Source organism: Notolabrus celidotus, chromosome 3, assembly GCF_009762535.1.
Source record: "Notolabrus celidotus isolate fNotCel1 chromosome 3, fNotCel1.pri, whole genome shotgun sequence".
In the NCBI taxonomy this organism is placed as follows: domain Eukaryota; kingdom Metazoa; phylum Chordata; class Actinopteri; order Labriformes; family Labridae; genus Notolabrus; species Notolabrus celidotus.
The window spans coordinates 9,294,685-9,318,325 of record NC_048274.1 but is presented as its reverse complement, the minus strand read 5'-3'; the positions used below and the strand labels follow the sequence as shown (position 1 = coordinate 9,318,325).

At 42.3% G+C, this 23,641-nt stretch overlaps 1 protein-coding gene across 1 annotated transcript; it reads left to right on the top strand.

Annotated features, from left to right (window-relative positions):
* Window positions 1-80: 80 nt before the first annotated feature.
* galns (galactosamine (N-acetyl)-6-sulfatase) lies at window positions 81-23,401 on the top strand. The gene is made up of 14 exons (XM_034679700.1): window positions 81-236; window positions 497-620; window positions 2,066-2,140; window positions 2,268-2,370; window positions 3,244-3,387; window positions 4,128-4,194; window positions 5,857-5,984; window positions 6,099-6,238; window positions 6,357-6,460; window positions 10,415-10,566; window positions 13,059-13,161; window positions 17,528-17,649; window positions 22,158-22,275; window positions 22,989-23,401. Exons 1-14 carry the CDS (start codon window positions 105-107, stop codon window positions 23,073-23,075), a joined length of 1,599 nt encoding a protein of 532 aa, XP_034535591.1. The 5' UTR covers window positions 81-104; the 3' UTR covers window positions 23,076-23,401.
* The last annotated feature ends 240 nt before the right edge of the window (window positions 23,402-23,641 follow it).

Genomic DNA, 23,641 nt, shown 5'->3' with positions numbered 1-23,641 from the left:
ATTTAAATGAACGCATCAAAACAATCGTTGTACTTTGTATGCGCACGCATTGCGCAGAAGACCCGCACGAAGGTAAACAAAGCACTTCCTCGAAATAGAATCACATGACTTACAAAGCACTGCGAGAGATGTCTACACTAACTCTGGCTCTTTTTAGTGCATTAATATGTTGTTCCTTGACAGAGAAGCCATCAAATGTTACATCTCCAAATATTATCATCATGCTCATGGATGACGTAAGTTGTTTTATCAGTTTATTCATGAATTAAGTCACACTTCTGTTTGAGCAAGAATGAGTTTGACAACCCAAAATATCTTCATTTCTTGTTACCTGTCTGGTTTCTTTTGGTTTCCTGGTGGGTTCAGAGAGGTGAAATACATCTCTGTGCATCTTACTCAACCACACAGTCTGTACATAGTTTGTTTATGTGTGCATGCAGTATGTTTCACCCTTCTGGTCTTATATGTCTCTTTTTTTTAAATCCACATTTTTCAGATGGGCTGGGGGGACTTAGGGGTGCTTGGCCAGCCCTCTAAGGAAACCCCAAACCTAGGTGCCATGGCTTCTCAGGGAATGCTGCTACCAAATTTCTACACTGCTAACCCGCTGTGTTCCCCATGTGAGTCAACTGAAAGGTTGCTTAACACACCTGAACCAACTGTTCCTGTTTCTAATGATGAGTGTCTTCATAATTGACCTCACACAGAACAGTTGTTATTTGCTAAGCTAAGCCTGCATTCAAAGACACTGTACAGAGTGCTGCATGTTGCATTAAATATGTGGAGGAAATCAGGTATTGTAAACACACTGTGGGGAATTCAGAAAATGAAGTTGTTGGCCTTGTTTTGGTTAAGGATTAGAGTTAGTCCTCAACTGAACTCTTTATTTATAAAGCACCTTTCATACATTCAAGCATGCAGCTCAAAGTGCTTCACACAAATAAAACAGAGACAGAAAACAACAGCAGCAGGTAAAATGATACAAGGCTAAAACAAGATAGAGGGCAGTAATAAGAAGTACTTCAAAATAAAATAAAATAATAATGACAAAATAAATCAAAATAAATCAGATAAATACCAGAAAAAAAAATTAAATCATTATAATTAAATCAATAAAATAAATCAGATCACAATAAAAAACGTAAAATAAACTAGTTATAATTGAAATCAATAAAATAAAAAACATGAATATCAGAAAAATAAAATAGAATAATTATAATAAAATTAATAAAATAAAATCAGATGAAAATCAGAAATATTTAATGAAATGATTATAATCAAACCAATAAAATAAAACCAGGTAAATACCAGACAAAATAAATCATTACAATTTTATTGATAACATCAATAAAATTAAATCACATACAAATAAGAAAAATAAGTAAAAATAACTATATTAAAATTAATTAAATACAATAAGATAAATAGAAATAAAAATAATAAAAATGAGGCTAAAACAATGATAAGAATGTTAATAAGGGGTAAAATAAAATACTCCAAATTAAAATACAGATTAAAAATGTAAGTCTTTAGTTTACTTTTAAAAACACTCACCATTTTAACGTTCAGAGGCAGAGAGTTCAAAGTTCAGGGGCATAAAAACAGAAAGCTCTCTCTCTTTGAGTGGCACACATGAGCAACATGTCAAGATGACAGGAGATCTGTGATGTATGGAGGCTGTAAAAAAGAGCTTCAAAAACAAGTGAAACAACTTTAAAATCTAAAACAAACAGGTAACCAGTGCAGAGTTTTAAGAAGTGGAGTAATGAGATTTGTTTTCTTCTTACTTGTTAAAGTTACTGGCAGCAGCATTTTGAATGAGTTTTTTCAGAGACTTTCTGGGCAAGCCAGTAGTTGTGAGTGAGTACACATTTGGAGGTGAGGGGTTTAAACTGGCAGCAGTGATGAGTGTAAATAAATAAGCTGAATCATATTGACACATTTGTGTGTCTAATGTTTTGGCAGTTTTTCATTAAACGTTATGTGTTTGCCAATAAAAAATACATTGATTTGAAGACTTACCTACACACATCAAAATAATTTTCTTCTGTAATTTTACCGACAGCCAGAGCTTCACTTCTCACCGGGAGGCTTCCTGTTAGAAACGGATTCTACACCACCAACGCCCACGCCAGAAACGGTAAACTTTAATGTCTTTAATGTGCAAACAATCCATCTTTGAATGATTTAATTGCAGGATTACTCATGACTCATTTCCACTGTTCATTAAAGTCCTGAAAAGTTCTTCTATTTAAAATTTTTTGCAGCGTACACGCCACAGGAGATAGTGGGAGGAATCTCTGACGATGAGATTTTGTTACCTGAGATGCTGAGGAAAAATGGCTACGTCAGCAAGATAGTTGGCAAGTGGTGAGCCCTTTATCTTTCTTTAATCCGGGTTTTGAGGGGTATTGAAGTTTTAGAGGTGATACTGAAGATGACTGCTGATGACGGCAGCTTATGCTCAAGAGAAAGGGCGTGCCCTCATACTGAAATGTCCTTGAACAACAATACCTATCACACACGCCCTACCACTGCTGCCTGAGCTCATACCACACATCATGCACACACACACACACAGATAAGCAGAACACATTATCCATGACTCCCACACATTAACAAACACACACTCTCTTTTACTTTTTTATTTCACTTATTTTAGTTGAATTTATTCTCTTTTTTCTTTAATTTCATTTTTTCTTAATTTCTGTATTTCTTTGTTTTCTCTATTTATTTTCTGTCTTTATTTCTTTGTTTTCTTTATCTATTCATTTCTTTATATTCTTTATTTTCTTATTTTCTTCTTTTTCTTGACTTCTTTGTTTCCTTCTATCTTTCTTTCTTTTTTCTTTCTTTCTTTCTTTCTTTCTTTCTTTAATTCTTTCTTTTATTTTATTTTCTCTATTTTCTTTACTTCTTTATTTCTTTACTTTCTTTAATTTTGGTGCCTTGGTCCACGGTGTCCTGTAACCTCTTGAGTCAGCCCTGAGTTATCCCAGCAAGCTCATGAACCACCTTGACCTGGACCTATCCCAGTTAACTCCTGATTGTAGGGCCAAGTCCTTTCATGTAATTGTTTGAGTGTTTGATGCACAAGGGACAAACTGTCTCAAGTTAGAAGAATGGAAACAAAGACGACCTAAAGAGTCTAATGTCCAGTAAACAATACAATAAATATGTGTTGCTTCTAGAAAATGTGTGTGTGTGTGTCGACATTTCAGCATTTGCACTTTGTCACTGCAGGCATCTGGGCCACAGACCTCAGTACCTGCCTCTGAAGCGCGGATTTGATGAATGGTTTGGAGCACCAAACTGCCACTTTGGCCCCTACAACGACAACAAGGCACCAAACATCCCCGTCTACAACAACTCTGAGATGGTTGGCAGGTATTATCACACAGCAGCACTCAGACGTACACGACAGCAAACAGAAAAAAGGCTGAAATCTCTAAAACCCTTCTCCTTCCATGACTCAGTGGAATAGTCTGGAGCTGATGAGCTGAGTGTCTCCCCTCCTCTTCCTTCTCTGTACCAGCTGTGCTTGTGTATTCCATTTTCCGCCCATTTGTTTTCCCCAAAACAGCCATATGTGTATTCAGGGTCATTGGAACTGGCAGCCGGGCGTGTTTTTTCGCTTAGCCGTGGGTTTAATCAGCGCTGCATACCTGGGCCCTGGATAGATGTACACACATACATAGACATGAGCACACAGAGACACACTCACGCCCTCCAGAGACGGCAGGTTGTGTTGGCTGTATGTGAAGACACCTGGAGGAAGCGAAGCGTAAGAAAAGAGAGATGCCTGTCACTGCTTCTCTGCTCGCCCGCTCCACGCTTCAGCAACGCCTCATAACAGTTCCCTCTGCTCGGCTCGCCTGAGACTCCTCAAATATGCCTTTCACTGAAATCTCTTACAAACACACTTCACGAGAAGGGAGCTCGGCTCTGATCTGTTTCTGTGCAGACGTCTCGGTCAGTTTAGACACAAATTAACAGCTCTGATGATTTGATCAGGTCACTGTGAATGAATCATGTCAGGTGATTGAACAAGCTGATGTGGCCTCAGCAGGTAGGATGAGTGATGTGATCTGAACACAAACATTTATTGAATGAATCTTATTTTCCAGATACTACGAGGAGTTTATGATCGACAGGAAGACCGGAGAATCCAACCTCACACTGATCTATTTGAGGGTAGGTTAAAGCTCTCTTGTGTCTGATAAGTGTGATGTTATGACTTTCACGCAGCAGTTTAGTTTTCCTGTCTTCACTATTAGCTGAGTTGTACAGAAGCCCTAAAAGGACATGATTAAATAAATTTCACTCGTTTTCTTGATAACGAGAAAAATAAGATGCGAAAACTGAGAAGATAAAATGTCATTTTAGGGCTTCCGTCCATAAAAGGAGCACATTTATACATACAGTAACCAAATAACTTCAGATAATAGGAAAGGCCTGTTATCATTTTTTGTTTTCTTCACAAACATTGGTAAGAACATTTTGCCTCAGTAAAGAATAAAAATTCATGTTGTCACGAGACATTTATCTTACAGGTTGAAGAACAAAAACACAAAAAAAAGTGTTGGAACTTTTAACTTCATTTCATATATTAGATTATTTTTACTTTAATTAATTGATTTCTTGTTATTTAATTTAAGGTAAATATGGGATTAAGTTTGATGCCTTAGGTGTTATGAATATATTTCATTATTCACTTTTATAGATTGGTAGAGTGACCTGTATGTAGCAAGCGGCAACCTCAGGTCTCAAAATATGAAGCTCATGCGGAAGTGTTATAAACCGCGATTCATCGAGAATCCGCTTGAGGCTGGCTGCAGAAACACCGTAAACCACATACACACCAGTTCAAAAGAGACAATTTTTGCAGCAGAAATAAACATGTTTACAGCCTGGTTCAAGAAACGGCTTCGGTCTACGTAGCTGATTGCTATGGGGACCTTTCAGAAGATTTTAAGATTAAGAGTTTTTGCCCAAATAAGGACATGACTGACTTGACTGACAGGCAGGAACACATGGCTGTTGGCTAGGAGGCTCAGACCCCGCCTCTTTACGTCACACTCTTTCAGCATTTCCAATATGACTCCCGCCGACGATTGGCTTCAAAACAGCGCTCAGGAACAGATGGGTGACGTCACGGATACCATGTCCATTATTTATACAGTCTATGGTATAAAGATGGGCAGGTAAGCTAGGAGGGGCAGACTTCAGGAAGGTGAATGTGTTTTTACCGGGAGATGTGGGAGCACGAAAATGCTACCTATTGTTTGAAAGAAGCTCTTTTTGTTGTTTTACTAAAACACCAAAGAAACTGCATTCTTGGCTGGACATTAACAATCTTTGGATCCCGTGTACGATCCACTCTCCCCATGCCCCGTGGCCGGTTTTGATTTTTGTTTGTTTTTTGTAAAGTTGAAAAACTACAACAAGCTTTATTCTCTGGATAAAATGAGATAAATGATCCTATTATCCCGGGAAAAATAAGTCAAGATCTCAAGATAAGTTTTTAGATAAGACTTTTAAAATAGACAAAAATTTTAACCAGATGATAAGTGATTAAGGTGAGAGAACAAGACTCAGTTAAAAGAAAGACTCAAAGGGTCTTGAGTTTGCTTTTTAAACCACCAGTAGAGAGAAAAACTCTGTTGAGAGCTGGAATTTGGTATCTAAGAAGGAAATGCTGTTGCTGTTGCTGTTGCTGTTGCTGTTGCTGTTGCTGTTGCTGTTGTTGTTGTTGTTGTGATTGTGATTGTGATTGTGATTGTGAATGAAGCAATAATCTTTTGATATCTACGTGAACAGTGTCGTAACTCTCTCTCACACCTCCGACCTCCACAGGAAGCTCTGGACTACATAGTTCGTCAGTCTGAATCTGAGCGGCCCTTCTTCCTCTACTGGGCCCCTGATGCCACTCACGCTCCGGTCTACGCCTCCAAACGCTTCCTCGGGAAAAGTCAGCGAGGCCGGTACATCACATCCTTCCTAAGTCACTTAACAACTGACACTCAGTTCTGTTGCTGCGTTACTCTACAGATTTTTTTCCCAGATGATGTGAATAATGAATGATCTGTGCTCTGTAGGTACGGTGATGCAGTGATGGAGCTGGACTACAGCGTAGGTCAGATATTGGCGCAGCTGAAGGGTTCAGGCGTAGAGAAGAACACCTTCGTCTTCTTCACTTCAGATAATGGAGCTGCTCTCATCTCTGCACCAGACCAAGGTTGAAAAAATACTTCAGAGGCAAAACCCACTCATCTTTTTATTTATTTGTGAATCCAGATAGAGCACTTCCTTCCAAAAGTCTGTCTTCATGTGTGTTTGTGCCTCTGACTCCTCAGGTGGCAGCAACGGGCCGTTCCTCTGCGGGAAGCAGACCACCTTTGAAGGGGGCATGAGGGAGCCTGCCATCGCCTGGTGGCCTGGACGCATCAAAGAGGGCACGGTGAGAAGACCTCTGTGATTTTCAGCTTTTACTAAATATGCCTCTTAAAAAACAAACAAAACAATCAGTCACATAATCCCTAAAGTCTTCTCTTGGGACTAGATCTCACCCAGGATGCAGAGCATTGTTGCTCCCAAATATTCCTCCTATCAACAGGTACCAGAGGCTGCTGTGTGTGCAGCTGCCGGCGTTCTGAAGGACTGTAAAGCAGGTTGAGAGTAAAGGAATAATTATTGCACTAATCCTTTCCTTTGAATTATTGTTGCTTTTTGTTTCATTAGTGTATCATTTCCCTCCTTACATGTGCACAGTCTGATCTGCTGTTGCTGTTACCAGTTAATCTTGACTTTGTTAAACTTCTATCGAGTGATTTCGCTCCACAAACAACAAAGATAAACTCTGTGATTGCGGCCACGAGCGTGTGGGCGCTTATTCCCGAGGATCCTCAAATATTTCTGGCTGGAATTAATGCCCCAAACTCTCTCTCACCCCCCTCCCCAATTTAACCCCCCACCCACACCGTGATCCTCTAAGCCTGTGCGTTCTGCAAATGACTTTTAATTGTATTAGGGGCAGCTGTGACACGGGGCTGTGACGCAGAGGGATTTGGTGGAGGAGCAAGCGGAGGCTGCAGTCTGCAGTAAGCCTTGCCCCTGGCTCATCTCACAGGGGTGTGCTGGGGCCTGATAGCACAGCAGAGCAGCGAGGGAGAGGGGGATTGGGAGCGTCTTAAGCGGCTAATCTGTTTGTGTGTTTGCTGAGGTTGGATTGAGCTGTAATGAGGACTTCAGTATCTGAATATGCCAGGCGCTCAGGATAAAGGAACGGAGGGGTGGAGGAAGCGGAGGGAAGGGGGGGTACAGGGAAGGAAGTAAGGAAGGAGTAAAAAAGAAAGGAGGAAGAGGAGTGCTAAAGACTCTGGCGCTGCCACACTGCCAGGAGCATTTATGTGTTTGCAGGGCTTTGCTGCACCTGCGCCACATTATAATGACCAATGTGTGTGTATACATGTGTCACTGTTGTTTGATTCTGCTGGTGCATGCATGCTTTTTATATGTGTGTTGGATTAGTTTTGTTCCTCTCAGATATCTTTCTACACCGAGCAAAGAGACACCAATGAACACAGCATGATACACCTACAGCACATGTGTGTTTGTGTTGCAGCTGGATCGATAGATCCTCCCTGAAGCTCTCTGGGGTCGTGACAACAAAGCTGCATTGTTGGAGCTTCTGTACACTCCAGCTTTGGATTTATCACTCCATGCTGCTTGGGAGGGAGGACAGACCAGACACAGGGTTGCCCCTGTCTCTTGTTTTGTATTCTTCTGAAATCTCTGTTGATCTGTGCATTGAAAAGTCCATAAGCTCTTTGAGCTGCAAAAGGCTGGAGACAACAAACAGCCATTGTAGAGAGGGATTTCAGCAGGTCTTATTGTACCAACAGATGTGTCTTTAAAGTATTAAGATGAGGAGACAAGTTTGGGGGAATTGGAAATAGAAGAAAACACTCTCACAGATTGGAAAGCCCCTGCATTTTTTTTTTAAGTTATATTTTTGGGCTTTTTCGCCTTTATTGTCAGGACAGCTGAAGAGAGACAGGAAATGTGGGGAGTAGAGTGTGGGGGAAGACATGCAGTGAATGGTCGACCAGCCGGGTGTCGAACCGGAGACCTCTGCAATAAGGACTTTCGCCTCTGTATGTGGAGCACTTAGACCACTAGGCCAGGGATTCCCAAACTTTCAGCCTGCGACCCCCAAAATTTAGGTACCAAAGACTCGCGACCCCCACTGTCCCTCAAAGTGATTTAATGTGGCTTCATTTAGCTGGTCTGCAGAAAATTAGACCACCTATATGAGCATGTGTCTGTGTTTCCTGTGCCGTTATGAATTAACCTGCTGCTACTGATGCTTTTGATAATTACCTGTCCACTAACCCTAAACTTAGGAGTCATCTGGCAAACAAAAAGGCAGAAAACTCATTACATTTTCTATTTTCAAGGTTTTATTTCAAGTTTAGCTACTAGTTTTGTAGATATGCATTCCTATAATGGGTTAAATATGCTATCTACAGGTAACTTAAAAAAAAAAAACAATCTGGGAGACATCTCACGACCCCCCATTTGTGTCTCGCGACCCCCCAGGGGGTCCCGACCCACACTTTGGGAACCCCTGCACTAGGTCACCAGTGCCCCGTGAGCTAATAATTTGATCCATGAAAGTGCAATAACTGATCAATAAGTCATTCTCCATTAACAGTTAGATGGAGGGTAGTGCACTGGAATGAAGCAGCATGGTTGCAGGTGCAGAATCAGCATTCTCCCGGTGCTGCAGGGGGGTGAGGAGAGGCATTGTCGGAGGTGGTGGCCGTAGGAACAAAGATGGGGAGGTGGGCAGGGGGGGGGGGGGGGTCGGCCCCACAATGTTGCAGCGCGTCACAATCCCTTTTGTTGTGTTTTATCAGGCGGCAGACACACAGGCGGAGTGGCAGAGACAGGGATGGAAGCACTGCCTCCTTAGATAACCAACAGCAGCACTCACAACACAGAGAGAAATAAGAGAAAGAGGGGGCTAGAGAATGTGACATTAACAGAGAGTGATGAGTCAGTCAAAAAAAAAAGGAGAGAACAAAGGGTGAAGAAAGAATGAAGTTCATTTGGACCATGAACGAGGACAGAAGTCTGAGTGTGAAAGTTTTAGTTTTGGTCTTGCAAGTTATTACCAACTAAATGTCAGTTTTGCCTCCTCTTGTGTCCCTTTGTCCTGTCTTATTTAGTGGTTTGTATGTGTCTGTGTGAGGGGGACTTAAAAAAAAATGAAGTGATGGTCTAAATCTGTTAGTATTTGTGTGTGTGTGCGAGAAAGAGTGTCTGGATGTGCAGATAGATCATGGAATGCATTGCAAAGCCTTTTCTGTGGCTAGTTCTGTGGATACAGAAGAAAAGGGAATTCATTTCAGTGCTTAGGAAGAGCTTGTGTGTATGTGTGTGATTGTGTGTGTGTGTGTGTGTGTGATTGTGTGTGTGTGTGTGTGTGTGTGTGTGTGTGTGTGTGTGTGTGTGTGTGTGTGTGTGTGTGTGTGTGTGTGTGTGTGTGTGTGTGTGTGTGTGTGTGTGTGTGTGTGTGTGCATGCGTGCTGGCTGCCGATAGGAGCACAGCGGCACATGGTGGTGCAGCTGCAGAGGCCTGATAGTGCTATCTGATTGTGAGCGTGCCGTCTCCCTCTAAGGCTCGCTCAGGAGAGAATGGAACGGAAGATCAAGGATGACAGCGAAAAAATGGCATTTTATCTGAAAATAGTTCAAAGTTTATAAATAAAATAAAGCTTTTCACTGGGACTGGGAGAAGGAGATAAAACACCAGCTCGCTCCAGCTCCAGCCGCCTGCTTGCCCGGGCCTTGTCCTTTCCCTACTTCCTCTCCTCCTTTACTTCTCGCCTCCTTTTTGCTTCCCCAGCTGAGAAACTCATTTAGAAAGTGAGGCATTTTTAACAAACCTGTGAGCAGAGATTACGTAGAGAGGAGACTGAAGAAATGCTCCTATTCCCTCCACATGTACGGCCACACATACAAATGTCCTATCATGACTATGCATAGTTACATTCACCGTGTTTACCTTCACAAACACCTGCTTATGTTCTGCAAAGGCATGCACAGAAAGAGCACGCTTCTGGTAATCCTGCAGCATAAAAGCCTCTATTATTGATTCATGAACTCATCTGAACTACGTATCCACCAGTTGCAGATAATCCAGGAGTAATACCATTAACAGTTAATGCCTTTTAAATAGTGTTTATGTTTCTGCGTGAGAAGCATACACCTGCTAGGATCAATCAGAGTTTTAGTCCTCATTACCTCAGAGCTCTTCAGTTCCTCTGAACAGCTGCATCACGTGTGTAGAAAAGCATCTTATTATGCAGACAGTAGTTGTGTTTTTAAAGTCTCTGTCCTTTCTCAGGTGAGTTTCCAGTTGGCCAACGTGATGGATTTGTTCACCACGAGTCTGGCTCTGGCAGGCATCAGACCTCCTGATAACAGAACCCTTGACGGTCTGGATCTGACACCAGTACTCCTCAAAGGCTATGTGGGTCCTCAGACACTCCAGAACAGGTGAGTGCACACTAGCTGTCATTGTTTAAGTTCATGATTACACCCCGAGTGGGACAGCACTGTTAATTTCCTTATGCAGAAACATGCTTTCTAAGTCAGCTCAGCCTGAGATATATCAACAGACATCAGATTGATTTCTGTGAGGTGTCGCTCAGTGATTCAAATGCGCCCCATGTAAAAAAAACTATAGCTATACATCACTTCCCACAGTTTTACCTGTTTCCTACTCTATCTACCGTACTTTCTCCAAACAGAGGCATAAACGCCCCAAAATATAATGCTCTCAATCTCTTTTTCTTGTTCTATAACTTTTTTTATTTTGATATGTTTAGGTTGACACTCGTGGTTCTGAGTGGAACATCTTGGTGACAGTTGTACGAATTTCAACAACATTATTTAAACACCTCTTGACTTCTGTCTTTTGAGCTTATCGGGCAACTATCCTAATCCAATAGCTTCTCTACTTTATGACAAAATATTAGCAAAACAATCGAAATTGCATAGCTGTATAATTTAGTGTTGATAAGTTCTTACATGAGAATACTCTAAACTAAGAAGATAAACATGCAGAAGATACGATACGATACGATACGGTACGATACGGTACGATGTCCTTTGTTGTCCCCTTAGGGAAATTTGTCCTTAAAATCAGTGCTGCAAATGTAACCTGCTCTTAAATGACAAAAAAAATCTAAATGACCACAAGAACACACATACAATAATTGAATAAATAATACACTGCCATACATCACACAGCATACTCTTAAAGAGCACCATAACACTGTCCCAACCATAACAGGCTATTTACTATTTAAAATTCTGATAGAGATTGTCACAAAGGAGATTTTAAAAAGATTCAGTTTACATTAGGGGACTCTGTACCAACTTCCAGATGGTAAAAGTTCATACTCAGAGTAAAGGATGTGCAAAGGATCTGAAAGTACTCTCTGAGCCTGCCCAAGAACAGACTGCTCATAAATGGCCTACAGGGAGGGGTTGCCAGTGTTTCCTATGACCTTCATGGCAGTCTGCACCAGGTGAGAGAGTTTGGTTTTCAGCTGAACATAGAGGTTACCGTACCATGCTGTCATCCCGTACCTGATAATACTCTCCAGTACATGCTTAACGTTAAACCTGCTAAAAACCAGTGCATTAAAATGTTAGCTTTCTCAAGGTAAACTTGTCAGTGTTCTGGTGATAGCATTTAGCTTCAGACTTTGTAACTCATGAGCGCAGCCTAAGATAGCTAACATGGTTGAGGACTTTTTATGCTCAACATCATTTGGTGTGATTTTAGTGATTGTAGTGATCTTTTGGGGACAGAAGATTTTTTTTGTGCATTCACTGAATGGTCAAAAAACAAGGGACAACCTTAAGCCTGGCGTGTATTTAGCCCAAGCGGCAACCTTTGGTCTCAAAATATGAAGCCCATGCGGAAGTGTTATAAACTGCAATTCATCGAGTGTCGATCATCAGTGTTTATCATCGCTTGAGGCTGGCTGCAGAAACACCGGAAACCACATACACACCAATTCAAAAAATACGATCTTTACAGCATGTTTACAGCCTGGTTCAAAAAACGGCTTTGCTCTACGTAGCTAATTTCTCTATCGGCACACACTGTATGGGGGGTGACGTTTTTTCTAACGCAACGGTTCAGAAGATATTAAGATTACGAGTTTTACCCAAACAAGGACATGACTGACTTGACTGACAGGCAGGAACACATAGCTGTTGGCTAGCAGGCTCAAACCCCGCCTCTTTACCTCACACGAAGCTTGGTTGAGTTCAGCATTTCCAATATGGCTCCCGCCAACAATTTGCTTCAAAACAGTGCCTCAGAAACAGATGGATGACGTCACGGACACTACGTCTATTATTCATACAGACTATGCTGCAACTTCTGGGGTTGAAAACTGAAGCCTGGCGGTTATTTAGCCTCATGGTTAAATTACACGCCCAAGAAGTGGGCTCTCTCCCAGTTTCATACCCTATCCACTGTTTCCTCCTCTATATATAAAGGTTTAAAAAGTGCCCAAAATATAACTTAAAACAGGGAAAAAATTAGGCCAATGCAGAAAGGAAAATACTGCAGTTTAGTAAGAGTACACTGGCTCCAGAAGCCGATGCATAGTACACTCGTAGGTACAATGTAGCATGCAGTTTCAACAACAGCCTACGTCTCTGTTATAACAGTCTCTTGAAAAAAAAAAGTGTGCCTAATTTTGATAGAAACCACCCAGAAAAATGTCAAAGATGCTTCCACTCATCACCTACTGTCACACTTAGGAGAGGTATGCAGTGATAACCTCATCAATCTGTTACTATCTGCTTTTCTTGTGCCACTTTTGGGAGACGTCCCCCCTCGTGCTCAATGAGTAAACAGGCAGGTATGCCATCCAGTCATTCCTTTCGGACCGGATGTTAGCATTTATTTTATTGATTCCTCTAAATTACCCACCTTACCAACTCTTTCCTTCCTTCTTCAACAGGCCGATCTTCTACTACCGTGGGAATGAGCTGATGGCTGTGAGACTGGGACAATACAAAGCCCACTACTGGACCTGGAGCAACTCGTGGAAGGAGTTCAATTCGGTAAAACTCCCTTTGTGACTCCGTCCTCGTCCCTGCATCCTCACTTGTTGTTTTGCAGCGCCTCATCCTCCCTCTTTGTCTCTCCTAATCTAACTCAAACACACAAACACTTTCACTGTCGGTGTTATCTTGAAAATGGCTCATCAGTTGACTGCTGTGTACATCAGTGCGTAATGAATATTAATGAAGGGCCCCCACATCAGCAGACTTACATCATTCATCAGCCGGTTGACTTGTTTGTTCGAACTCCAGTGGAGATTTTCTTCCTCTCCATTTACATACCCACATTTCCTGCTGTACGCTCGTTCTTTCGGCGTCACGGGGTACGAAAAGAGATGCCAGCTGTATCTCTCTGTCATAATTACATGAACTCTATTCTGATTAAATGCAGCAGGAGAAATGTGTTATCTGATGCTTGACAAGTAGGATAGTGTCGTCTTTCTTTCTCGCCTCTGTCCATAAAAACATGTCCTCCTGTCCTCCCTCCGTAGCTCTGCTTTTCCTGTGATCCAGTTTGTTTTATGCCCCATCGGTCGCTTAAATTGCTCTCTCCTTCAGGGCTGCTGAATCAATAGCAGCCTCCTTTATCAACTCATGTGAACTGAAGTGGAACTTCACAAATAATGGCGTCTGATTGCCTGTGAGTTGCCTATCGATTGATGTGTGTGTGTGTGTGTGTGTGTGTGTATGTGTGTGTGTACATAAGAAAGAGAGAAAAGACAAGACAAAACATGCATGCGTATGTTCTGTGCTTATACTGTATAGAGGTGCATGTCTGTGTGTTTTATGGACCCCTATGAGTTAAATTCCCTGTATGCTGCATGGAATCCTTGATCTGGTGATTTCATGTAAACAAAAGCACGTCTTATGAAGATGTAAACAAACTGACGTACGGCTCATATTGAGCTGTGTCACATCGTCAAACTATGCGTGCAATGCTTTGAAAACTACATTTAGATGGTAAATATATTCAAATATCTTTGTCTCTTCCTTCTTGTGTAGAAATAGCATCATTCTTCATCATCCAGACTGTCTGGACCCTTCAAATCCCCCCTTCTCAGACCACTTATCCACAATCAAACCTACAAATCCTGTTCCTCCTGCTCGCTCTTCACATTTTGTAAATACGACAAAATATCATTTGGGTTTCTTGGCCCGTGGTGAAAAAATAAACAAGGGAAGATGTGTGTCTGTGAAGAAGAACAAAATTACAGGTTAATAGCTGAGAGACGCGGCGCTCTGTTCAGGCTGTGTTCATGCAGCTCAGCCATGAGGAAAATGAGAAATTTCACAGGCTTAAATGGTTCTCATCAAACTCTCTTGAGGCAGTGCGAAGATGTTAATATTGTGAAATGTCGTTCGTCGTGACTGCGGCTCCTTTATATCTGGATTGCTGAGTAATGTGTGCTGCAACAGGAGCTGTAATAGTTTCTTTAACCTTGTTGAACGCATCACAAGGCAAAAAATGAAAACTGGAAAATCACTTGTTTCCTCAACAGTTAGTCTGAACTGGTTACTTATTACTTATTGATGCCAGGAGCAGATCTAGAGGAGAAGTTAGTCACACATGATGAGGAAAAGTAGGTTTGAAGCCAAAATCTGCACAACATGATATTTCACTACTATCTGTCTCTACACTATCATCCCCATCTCTTTGTATCTCCTCTATCCCTCTCTCCAACCCCAGACTGGTGAGTCAGGATGGCAGACGCCCTCTCTACTTTTAAGAGTAGGCTTAAAACTTTTCATTTTGATAAAGCTTATAGTTAGAGCTGGCTTAGGCTTGGACCAGCTCTTAGTTATGCTGCTATAGGCTTAGACTGCTTGGAGAACTGACACACTGGGATCCTGTCTTTCCTTGTCTTTCCTCACTCTGCCTGTCCCATTAAAGTCACTAACCATAGACTTTTCTGGAGTCCCTGAACTCCCTTGTCCCGTAGGTTACTCTGGATCTCTGCTGCTGTGGACGCTCCAGACTCCAGCTGCTACAACTACTACTATCCGTCTCACCACTATCATCTCTCTCTCTTCATCTCCCTCTATCCCTCTCTCCAACACGGTCTCAGCAGATGTGTGTCTATCATAAGTCTGGTCCTGCTGGAGGTTTCTGCCTGTTAAAGGAAGTTTGTCCTTGCCACTGTAACTTGCTAAATGCTGCAAAGTGCTCTGCTCATGGTGGATTAAGATGAGATCAGACTGAGTCCTGTCTGTAAGATGGGACTGGATCTTATCCTGTCTTGATGTTGGGTCTTTGTTAATAATAGAACAAAGAGTACGGTCTAGACCTGCTCTGTTTGGAAAGAGTCTTCAGATAAAATTTATTGTGATTTGGCGCGATATAAAAAAAGTTTGATTGATTGATTGATTTCCCTTTGAACAATTTCCACCACCAAATATTCCAGATCCTCCTCCTCCTCCTCCTCCTCCTCCTTCCCTTCCTTTCCTTGGACGCTCCAACTCCTTATCTTGTAGCAATGACTGCTCAGCTCCAGTTTGAAAGCAGCCTGGTTGTATCCATAGCATTAATGTCAGGGGAGATATGGACTTCTTGCTGTTCTGTCTTTGGTACAAGAGACAGAGTCAGAGAGATACACACAGCAGGCCTTTCTGGCTGCTCCGCTGGGATGAGTTTTTCCTTTTTTTCATTCCTTTCTGCATTTCTAAGCTGTTGGCTTCAAAAGACAGGACGAGTCAGGATGAGAGGAGGCTCTACAGGGCGAGAGATGGGGGGGGGGGGGGGGGGGTCCATTCTTTCTTACCCTCTTTTTTTCTCCTCTATATGTATTTTGAGGCGCTCTCTTCACAGTCTCAGAGGGGGGGCACCAAAAAGGCCTTACAGATGAATGCTCTCTCAATATTAGTTGCGCTCATCAAAAAGTGTGTGCTTGTGTGTGTTTGTGTTTTGAAGGGGGCAGATCTCCAGGGGGCTCTGGAAGAGTGTGTGTGTGTGTGTCTCAATCAGGCTGCGGTCGCTGCCAGGCTCATGAGAATGGAGTCAGGGAGCAGGAGCGAAGGCGTAGAGAGATGAGGAGGAGGAGGGGGAGGAGGCATAAGGAATAAAAGTCCTCTATTTTGCCCTTTGACTTTAATCTCTGTATGATGCACCAGCAGGAGCCGCATCCATCACATAATAGTTTGAAGACAGTATGCATATACGGCATACAAACACGATAACGCATGGAGATCAAAGAGGCAGAGAGCTGCAAGCTCAAATTTAAACAGCTGGATTGCTTGAGCTGAATTCAGTTTAAGATTAAAACACACAGAATACTCTCCTGTACGAGTTTAAACTAAAAGACATAAAGACAAAACAGGAAGTGAGATGCTAAGACTAGTCTTTTGTATTTATGTCTCTTTTTTGACCTTTGTTAAACATTAAATAAAAGCAAATATCTCATCCTCAAAAATGTGGGACCCATTGACTCGACTGGTGACAATTCAACCCCTTGGAGCGACTTTCAAAACCTGTTGGGCTAGGGTGAGACATTGTGTATAGTTGCTTTGCACCAGCTACATTATATATATATATATATATACACGTTCTATATAGTGCCAAATCCCAACAAATGTTATCTGAAGACTCTTTCTAAACAGAGCAGGTCTAGACCGTACTCTATGTTCTATTATTAACAAAGAACCAACATCAAGACAGGATAAGATCCAGTCCCATCTGACAGACAGGACTCAGTCTGATCTCATCTTAATCCACCATGAGCAGAGCATTTTGCAGCATTTAGCAAGTTACAGTGGCAAGGACAAACTTCCTTTAACAGGCAGAAACCTCCAGCAGGACCAGACTCATGTTAGACACAGATCTGCTGAGACCGTATTGGATAGAGGGAGATGAAGAGAGAGAGAGATGATAGTGGTGAGACGGATAGTAGTACTTGTAGCAGCTGGAGTCTGGAGCGTCCACAGAGATCCAGAGGAACCTACGAGACAAGGGAGCTCAGGGACTCCAGAAAGGTCTATAGTAAGTAGTAACTTTAATGGGACAGGAAGAGTTCAATTCAGTGACCGGCAGACAGAAGAGAGAGAGGGAAACCCAGGATCCCAGTTTGTCAGTCTAAGCCTATAGCAGCATAACTAAGAGCTGGTCCAAGCCTGATCCAGCTCTAACAGTAAGCTTTATCAAAAAGGAAAGTTTTAAGCCGACTCTTAAAAGTAGAGAGGGTGTCTGCCTCCTGGACCCTGACTCACCTGTCAAGATTCTTACTTTCCTTGAGTTACATTAGAATAAATATTACCCTCGACTAAGAGCTCTTAACTTTTCTGCCTCCAATTTAATGACATTTATAAATTAGACACCTAAATGCAGCTAGTCTGGTAAAAACCTTTGAGTGTTTATTGTTTATATTCCTCGCAGGGCATCAACTTCTGTCCAGGTCAAGAGATCCCAGGCGTGACTACTCACGAGCAGAAAGAGCACACAATGCAACCTCTCATTTTCCACCTGGGCCGGGATCCTGGAGAAAAGTACCCCATCAGGTGAGTCCTCTGAAAGAAACCTCAAACTCTGGTTAACGCTCTTAAAGATTAGAAAAGAAGAGAGGGGAAAAAATCAAAACTGGGGAGGAGTGTAGTCAACCAGGAACAGGTGAAGAGATGAACTGTAGAGGATTGAGAATAGGAAGGCAATTTGCCTGTTGCTAGCACAGACTGTGTATGAGATCAATGCTGATTCAGTGGCATGAAAAAGAAGGCGACGGATTGATCCGCTCAGCCAGAGCGCGCCTGATTACACCCTCCTCTTTGTGATTGCAAACAGCTCCTTAAAGATCGCTATCTGAACCCCCATCCCTCCGGTGCACGGCTGCAGGTTAAAATTGCCAGATGAATTGTTGGGGTCTAAATTGAGAGCGAATGCTGTTTAATGGAGTTTTGCGTGTCTCTGCCTGAGCTCAGAGGAGAGTTAAGAAGCGCTCAGGGGGAAGACGACGCCAGAGGACACAGACTGCAGAAGCTGAACTAAGATTATTACTAAATAAGGATGCAAAGATAGATGAGCATCATCTATTCCCTGTATGCAGCCAGTGGAGTATATTTATATGGTGTTTTACGTAGGATGACACCGTGACTAATACATTAGGATAATCTCAAAACGGCTTTGATGACAGAATATTCGTTTTTTGCCCGCTCTGCCTCCTGGATTGACCTTTCTTCTTTTTCTTCTTCTGCATCTCTGCCTCTTGCCTCCTCTTCTCTCTGCCTCCTCAGGCTTCTTTCAGTTTAGAAGTGAGATTGGATGATAAAACATTAATGTTGTTTTTCAATTGCTTACCTTTTAGCCTTGCTATGTACTTGCAAGGAAAAAAAAAAGCTTAAAAGAAACAATCAATATGAAACCATGTGCTGAGTGGCGTGCTCTCAAACGAAGAATACACAATCTGAGGTCAATGAGGTCACTGAGTTTGTCTATATAAGGTCAAACCTTGTGACATCTACGTGCATGACTTTCATCCTCATCTTTAATCTGCACTCTCCGTTTCTCTTCACACTTCGTCCCTCGTTCTTCCTTTCCCTGCTCCTGTGCTCCTCAGCTCACTCCTCAACACTCAGCTTTCTGTCCCTCTGCATCCACAGGGACCATTCTCCTCCATCCTAGTAAACAGTGTGTGTATTTGTACTTCAGTGTGTGTTTCGTACATGTGTATGCGTGCATTGTGTCCGTGTGCTCCTCGCTCCCCCAGCTGGACTGGCTGCCTGGCCGTCATTAATCTCTGTCTGCACCTAAAGAGCCACTTAAGATGATGTAGGGCCTGTCTGCACACATACCTTCACTACTGTCGCAGCCTGTGATACAGCAAGGAGCGCGGGCACGCACACACACACACACACACACACACACATAGGGGAAACAGTGCAGATTATAATTATGCAATCTGAGGAAAGTTTGGGAAGAAAAATAGAAAGATAGTCCGAGCACTTTGAGACAAACTTGATCAGAATTGGAGGATGATGAGGCCTGCTGTGGTGGTCCAAGGAGGAAACCAGGTCTGTCTCCACCTTACTCAGTGATTTTAGACCCCCATCAGGTTCGTGCAAAGGTTCCCCCCCTTTGCCCTCCACCTCTGTGACCTCAGGCTCCGAAGGTTAACACATTCTGCTTTCTCACCATCCCACCTCCGCTCTCGCTCCCCGAGCCCCCTGGTCATCCAGAGTGTAGTCCCAGCCCTCACACTGCAGGCACCGCCGCATGGTGTGGCCTCATCTGCTGCCTGCCACCAGCCTCTTGTGTCCCCAATCAATAGTCCTTACTGAAGTGCTCAATTTCTACCCGGGTGGAGAAGGATGGTGGAGGGGAGGGGCAGCCAGGACAGATGTATTTGATTGTCTCCTCAATTCCCCCACCTTCTGCTACTCTGTGGTTGTTTGTGTGTGTGTGTCGGTGTGTGTGTGTGTGTGTGTGTGCATGTGTGTGTGTTCCAGCCATAGTGTTATGAATCAGTAATCAGAGTGGTGACACACCTGAGCAATGCCCCCGTCCCCCTTGGGTGCCATACATTATAAATCAAAAGGCTGGATTTGCATACAGCCTGCTTATTATTCCAGAATTTGCCTGTACACCAGTAGGCTAAGGGTTATAATCATGATAATGAGCTGTGCTGACTGTGGGCTTTTTATTATTTGTTTGCAGAGGGGGCATAAACAAATAGTATTATTAGTTTTTGATTTAGAGGTCTGCACTGTAAGATTCTCACTGCAGACAAAATGAGGAAACTTTATGCGAGCTTCTCTGCTTCTCATGCTTTCCTTGCAGAGTAATACAGAAGAAGTGAAAGCTTAAAGCGCTCTGATAAATCTGCCTTACATTTGCTTCGATTAAGTTGCTTCATCACTTATCGCAAAATGAATCGCAACAATAAGCAGCAGGCACAGATAGCAGGGGAATGAAATATCCCCCCTCGCTGATTGGGATCGGGCGAAAGCACGGTTTGTGATTTCAGATAGCTGGAGCAATTTAATCTGAATGTCTGATTTTTAACCAAGGGGAGTAATCTTGTTTTTCCTCCATCAGCTCGGGTCAGAACGGGAAGATAGTTAGCTTATGACGAATGTGGCACACCAGGAGAGAGTCTAATTGCAGCCAGTGCACTCACTACCAGTCAAGTAATTGTAGGGCAAAGTAAAGACTGCAAGTATCGAGGAAAGGAGCAGGTGCTGGCTGATGGAGGAAGCCTTGCTGCCCTGTGGGAGATCTAAGAGGGGGGTGGCGGTGAGCTGGACAGGGCCTGGGGTTATTACTCTAATTGACACTTCACCTCACACACATGCACATGTTCCCCGGGGGCCAATCAGAGGGCTGGGTTTGCGATGGAGGGAGGATAGAAGGCTGGCACAGGTGCTGCCTGCGAGTGTATCAGGGGTGTAATTGCACTGCTGATATTTGTCTGTCCGTGTGTCACGCCACCAGACGCCCACTCCCCCAACACACACATGTACACACACGCGTGCACATACAGCCCATTAACCCTACAGGTCCTATTGAGAGCAGCGTTCCTTTGAAAGCCTTCAGGGCCCCTGTGTTTTACACACTGAATATAATAATGCACAGAGGTGCTCGGCTCACTGGTGTCCAACAGCAGTAATTGAGAGACAGGGGATGGGAGAGGGGTTACATGGTTCACCCTGCTGAGTGCGCTTTTCCAAAGGGTGCCACAGTGGGCAGCATGTGTGTGTCTGTGTGTGTGTGTGTTTTTTTGTTGTTGACAGCATGTCTCAGCATTGATTTAATGAGTAAAGCTTGGATTGGATACATGTGTGCAATTCACTCCCTGACAAAATAAAGATGATTTAAGGGATTGAGTTCATTGGTGTGTGTTAGTGTGGTTTGGTTGTGTGTTTCTGTGGTTGTGTGTGTGTGTGACATACTACTCATAGTGAAAAGATGTGAAACATACAGAGAAAACAGATTCAGAGGAGAAAGAAAAATGGACTGAATGTTTGTGTCTGTATGAGTTTGGGCTACAAGAGAGAAACAAGTGTGTGTGAGTGTGTGCATGCGTACATAGATCAATGTTTAATCTATGATTTTATTTAATGTTAGCTTGGATTGTATTGGTCTGTTTCATAAGTTTGAATGTTTTAAGTATTTTATTTTTATTTTATTGCTTCATTTTTGCTTTGCATTTCTTTTTGCTTTTATTGCCCATCATACAGCATTGTGTTACCTGTATTGAAAAGTACCATATAAATGTATTAAATGTGTGTGTGAGGTGAAATGTCAGCTGCAGTAATAACCTCAGTAATAACCTCAGGCTGCTGTCCAGCTGTCACCTTATGTGCTTTCTTTGCACTGTTTTAGTTATTTATTTCACAACTTAAGACTTCATTTAAATTAAAAAATTGAAAGTAAACTATTTAAAAAATCTGCACACTTTTCATTATTTTAGTTAGGGAAAATTACTAAATGCTTGTTGGCTGTAGCTTCTCAAATCTCTGGAGTTGCTGCCTATCTTCCTTATTTCTTATCGACATCTTTTCAGCTTTCATCTTGTTCATTCTTCACTTTTTATGACATTTTGGGGGCGATAGTAGCTCAGTCAGTCTGTTGACCGAGTTTGCAAATTAGGGTGTCGTTTGGAGAGGTACTAGTTTATTTCCTTGACACTGACGATGTTCCCCTGAGCAAGGCACTGAACCCCCAACAGCTTGTGTGGCACTGGTCCGATGGCAGCCTCCTCACTGTGACATTTCTCCATTGATGCTTTTATGTATTTTGTTTATTTCAACAGGGACAGTTCATCTGTAGTCCCTGGGTAGGGGACTGTTAAAACAGACAGTACATCATTCAAACATCTAAACAACAATACATAACCACTGAACAACAACAATGGTACCTTCACAGTGACATTAACAGTACAATATTTAAATATTAAAAGCTATTCAAAGCTCAAAGCACGTCCATAGGCTCCTGCTTGTGCATGAGTGTGTATATCAACAAACAATGTGTGTGTGGCATGATCTATTCAGCTCTGTGTTTTATATGTTCGCAGTGTTTCGACTAAAGAGTACCAGGATGTACTGAGCAGGATCACTCCAGTTGTGCAGCTGCATAAGAAGACCCTGGTGCCCGGATATCCCCAGCTCAACATGTGTGACGTAGCCGTGATGGTGAGATTTAAACAATACGTTTTGTGTAAGGAAATATAAGTTGTTGTGTGGAGCAGTTCACTCTTCTCCTACTGTATACATGGGCGGTGAAGCAAAGCCAGCAGATAGTGTGTTTTTTTTTCTTGTTTTCAGTGTTTGCAGCGCCCGTCTTGTTTGTTTCTTTCAATGAAAGGCATGTTTGCTTCTTCAGTCCCTGCTCTGACCATTTTACTTAAACATCTAATACATCAAATAATAACAGAAAATGATGATGCCCTCATTAAAAGTGGTGTTAATTTTCCCATTTGCCACCCACTTGTCTCAGATCATATGATTACGTTTAATATCACCTGGATCTGAACCTCTCCTATTGGTTATCTTCCTGTGTGTCTTTTTATGGGAACATGTCTGTTAGCATCACTTAAAGCACCTCAAGGGACCAGTGGCTCTACTGCTGTGGATTCACTTGTAGTGTTGCACTGCCCCCATGTGGTGAACAAGAGAAACACAAATTCTAGCAGGGTTGAAAGGTGATATAAAGTTTGGACATATTTTAACAGATATTCCAAGCTGTAGCTGTAAACATATGTATTTATCAATTGTATAAACCTCCTCTTGTCATAAATATGTAAACATGAAGGGACAGGATGCATGTGGAATCTTCCAGGAGTTAAATAAAATCTTTGATGACATTATATTCCTGTGCTGACAGCGATGCCTGCTCTCTGTTTCAGAACTGGGCCCCTGCAGGCTGCGAGAAGCTCGGAAAGTGTCTCAAAGTGCCAAAGTCCGATCCCAGGAAGTGTGACTGGCCGCACTGAGAAGAACCAGAAGCCGGGATGAGGAAGCAAAACCTGAAGCTGTGCCTTTCTACAAAACAATCAAACTCATGTTTCAAAGTGTAAGAGTTGTAAATTATTTTTGTACAAAGTTGAAAAGAGGTTGGATATAAAATCAAGGGAATTATTTTAGTTTGACAGCAGTAGATTGATTATGCCAATCATTTTTGAAGTGTTTGTTTTAATGATTCATCTCGGGGTCTTAATGTTGGAGACAGTGATTCACTCAAAACTCATTTTACTGTTTCAGAGAAGGGAAATGTATTCAATGTGATCATTCTTAAAGCAATAAAGATTACAGTTTTTAATTTTTGGAATCATTCTGTATCATTTAAATGCAGTAGAAAGTGCACAGCGTGTATGTGTCATTTTCGGTAGCGGTAAACTGTTGCAAATATTGTGTGCATGGCTCTGAAAGTATCTGAAATGCAACTTTAATTTTCTGAGTTTAATCAATTGATTGATGGTATTTTCTTTACGTGTAATGCACACAAAGTGTAAACTCTCATGGGTTTATGAGACATCAGAAGTAGTTCCATGCAACATTA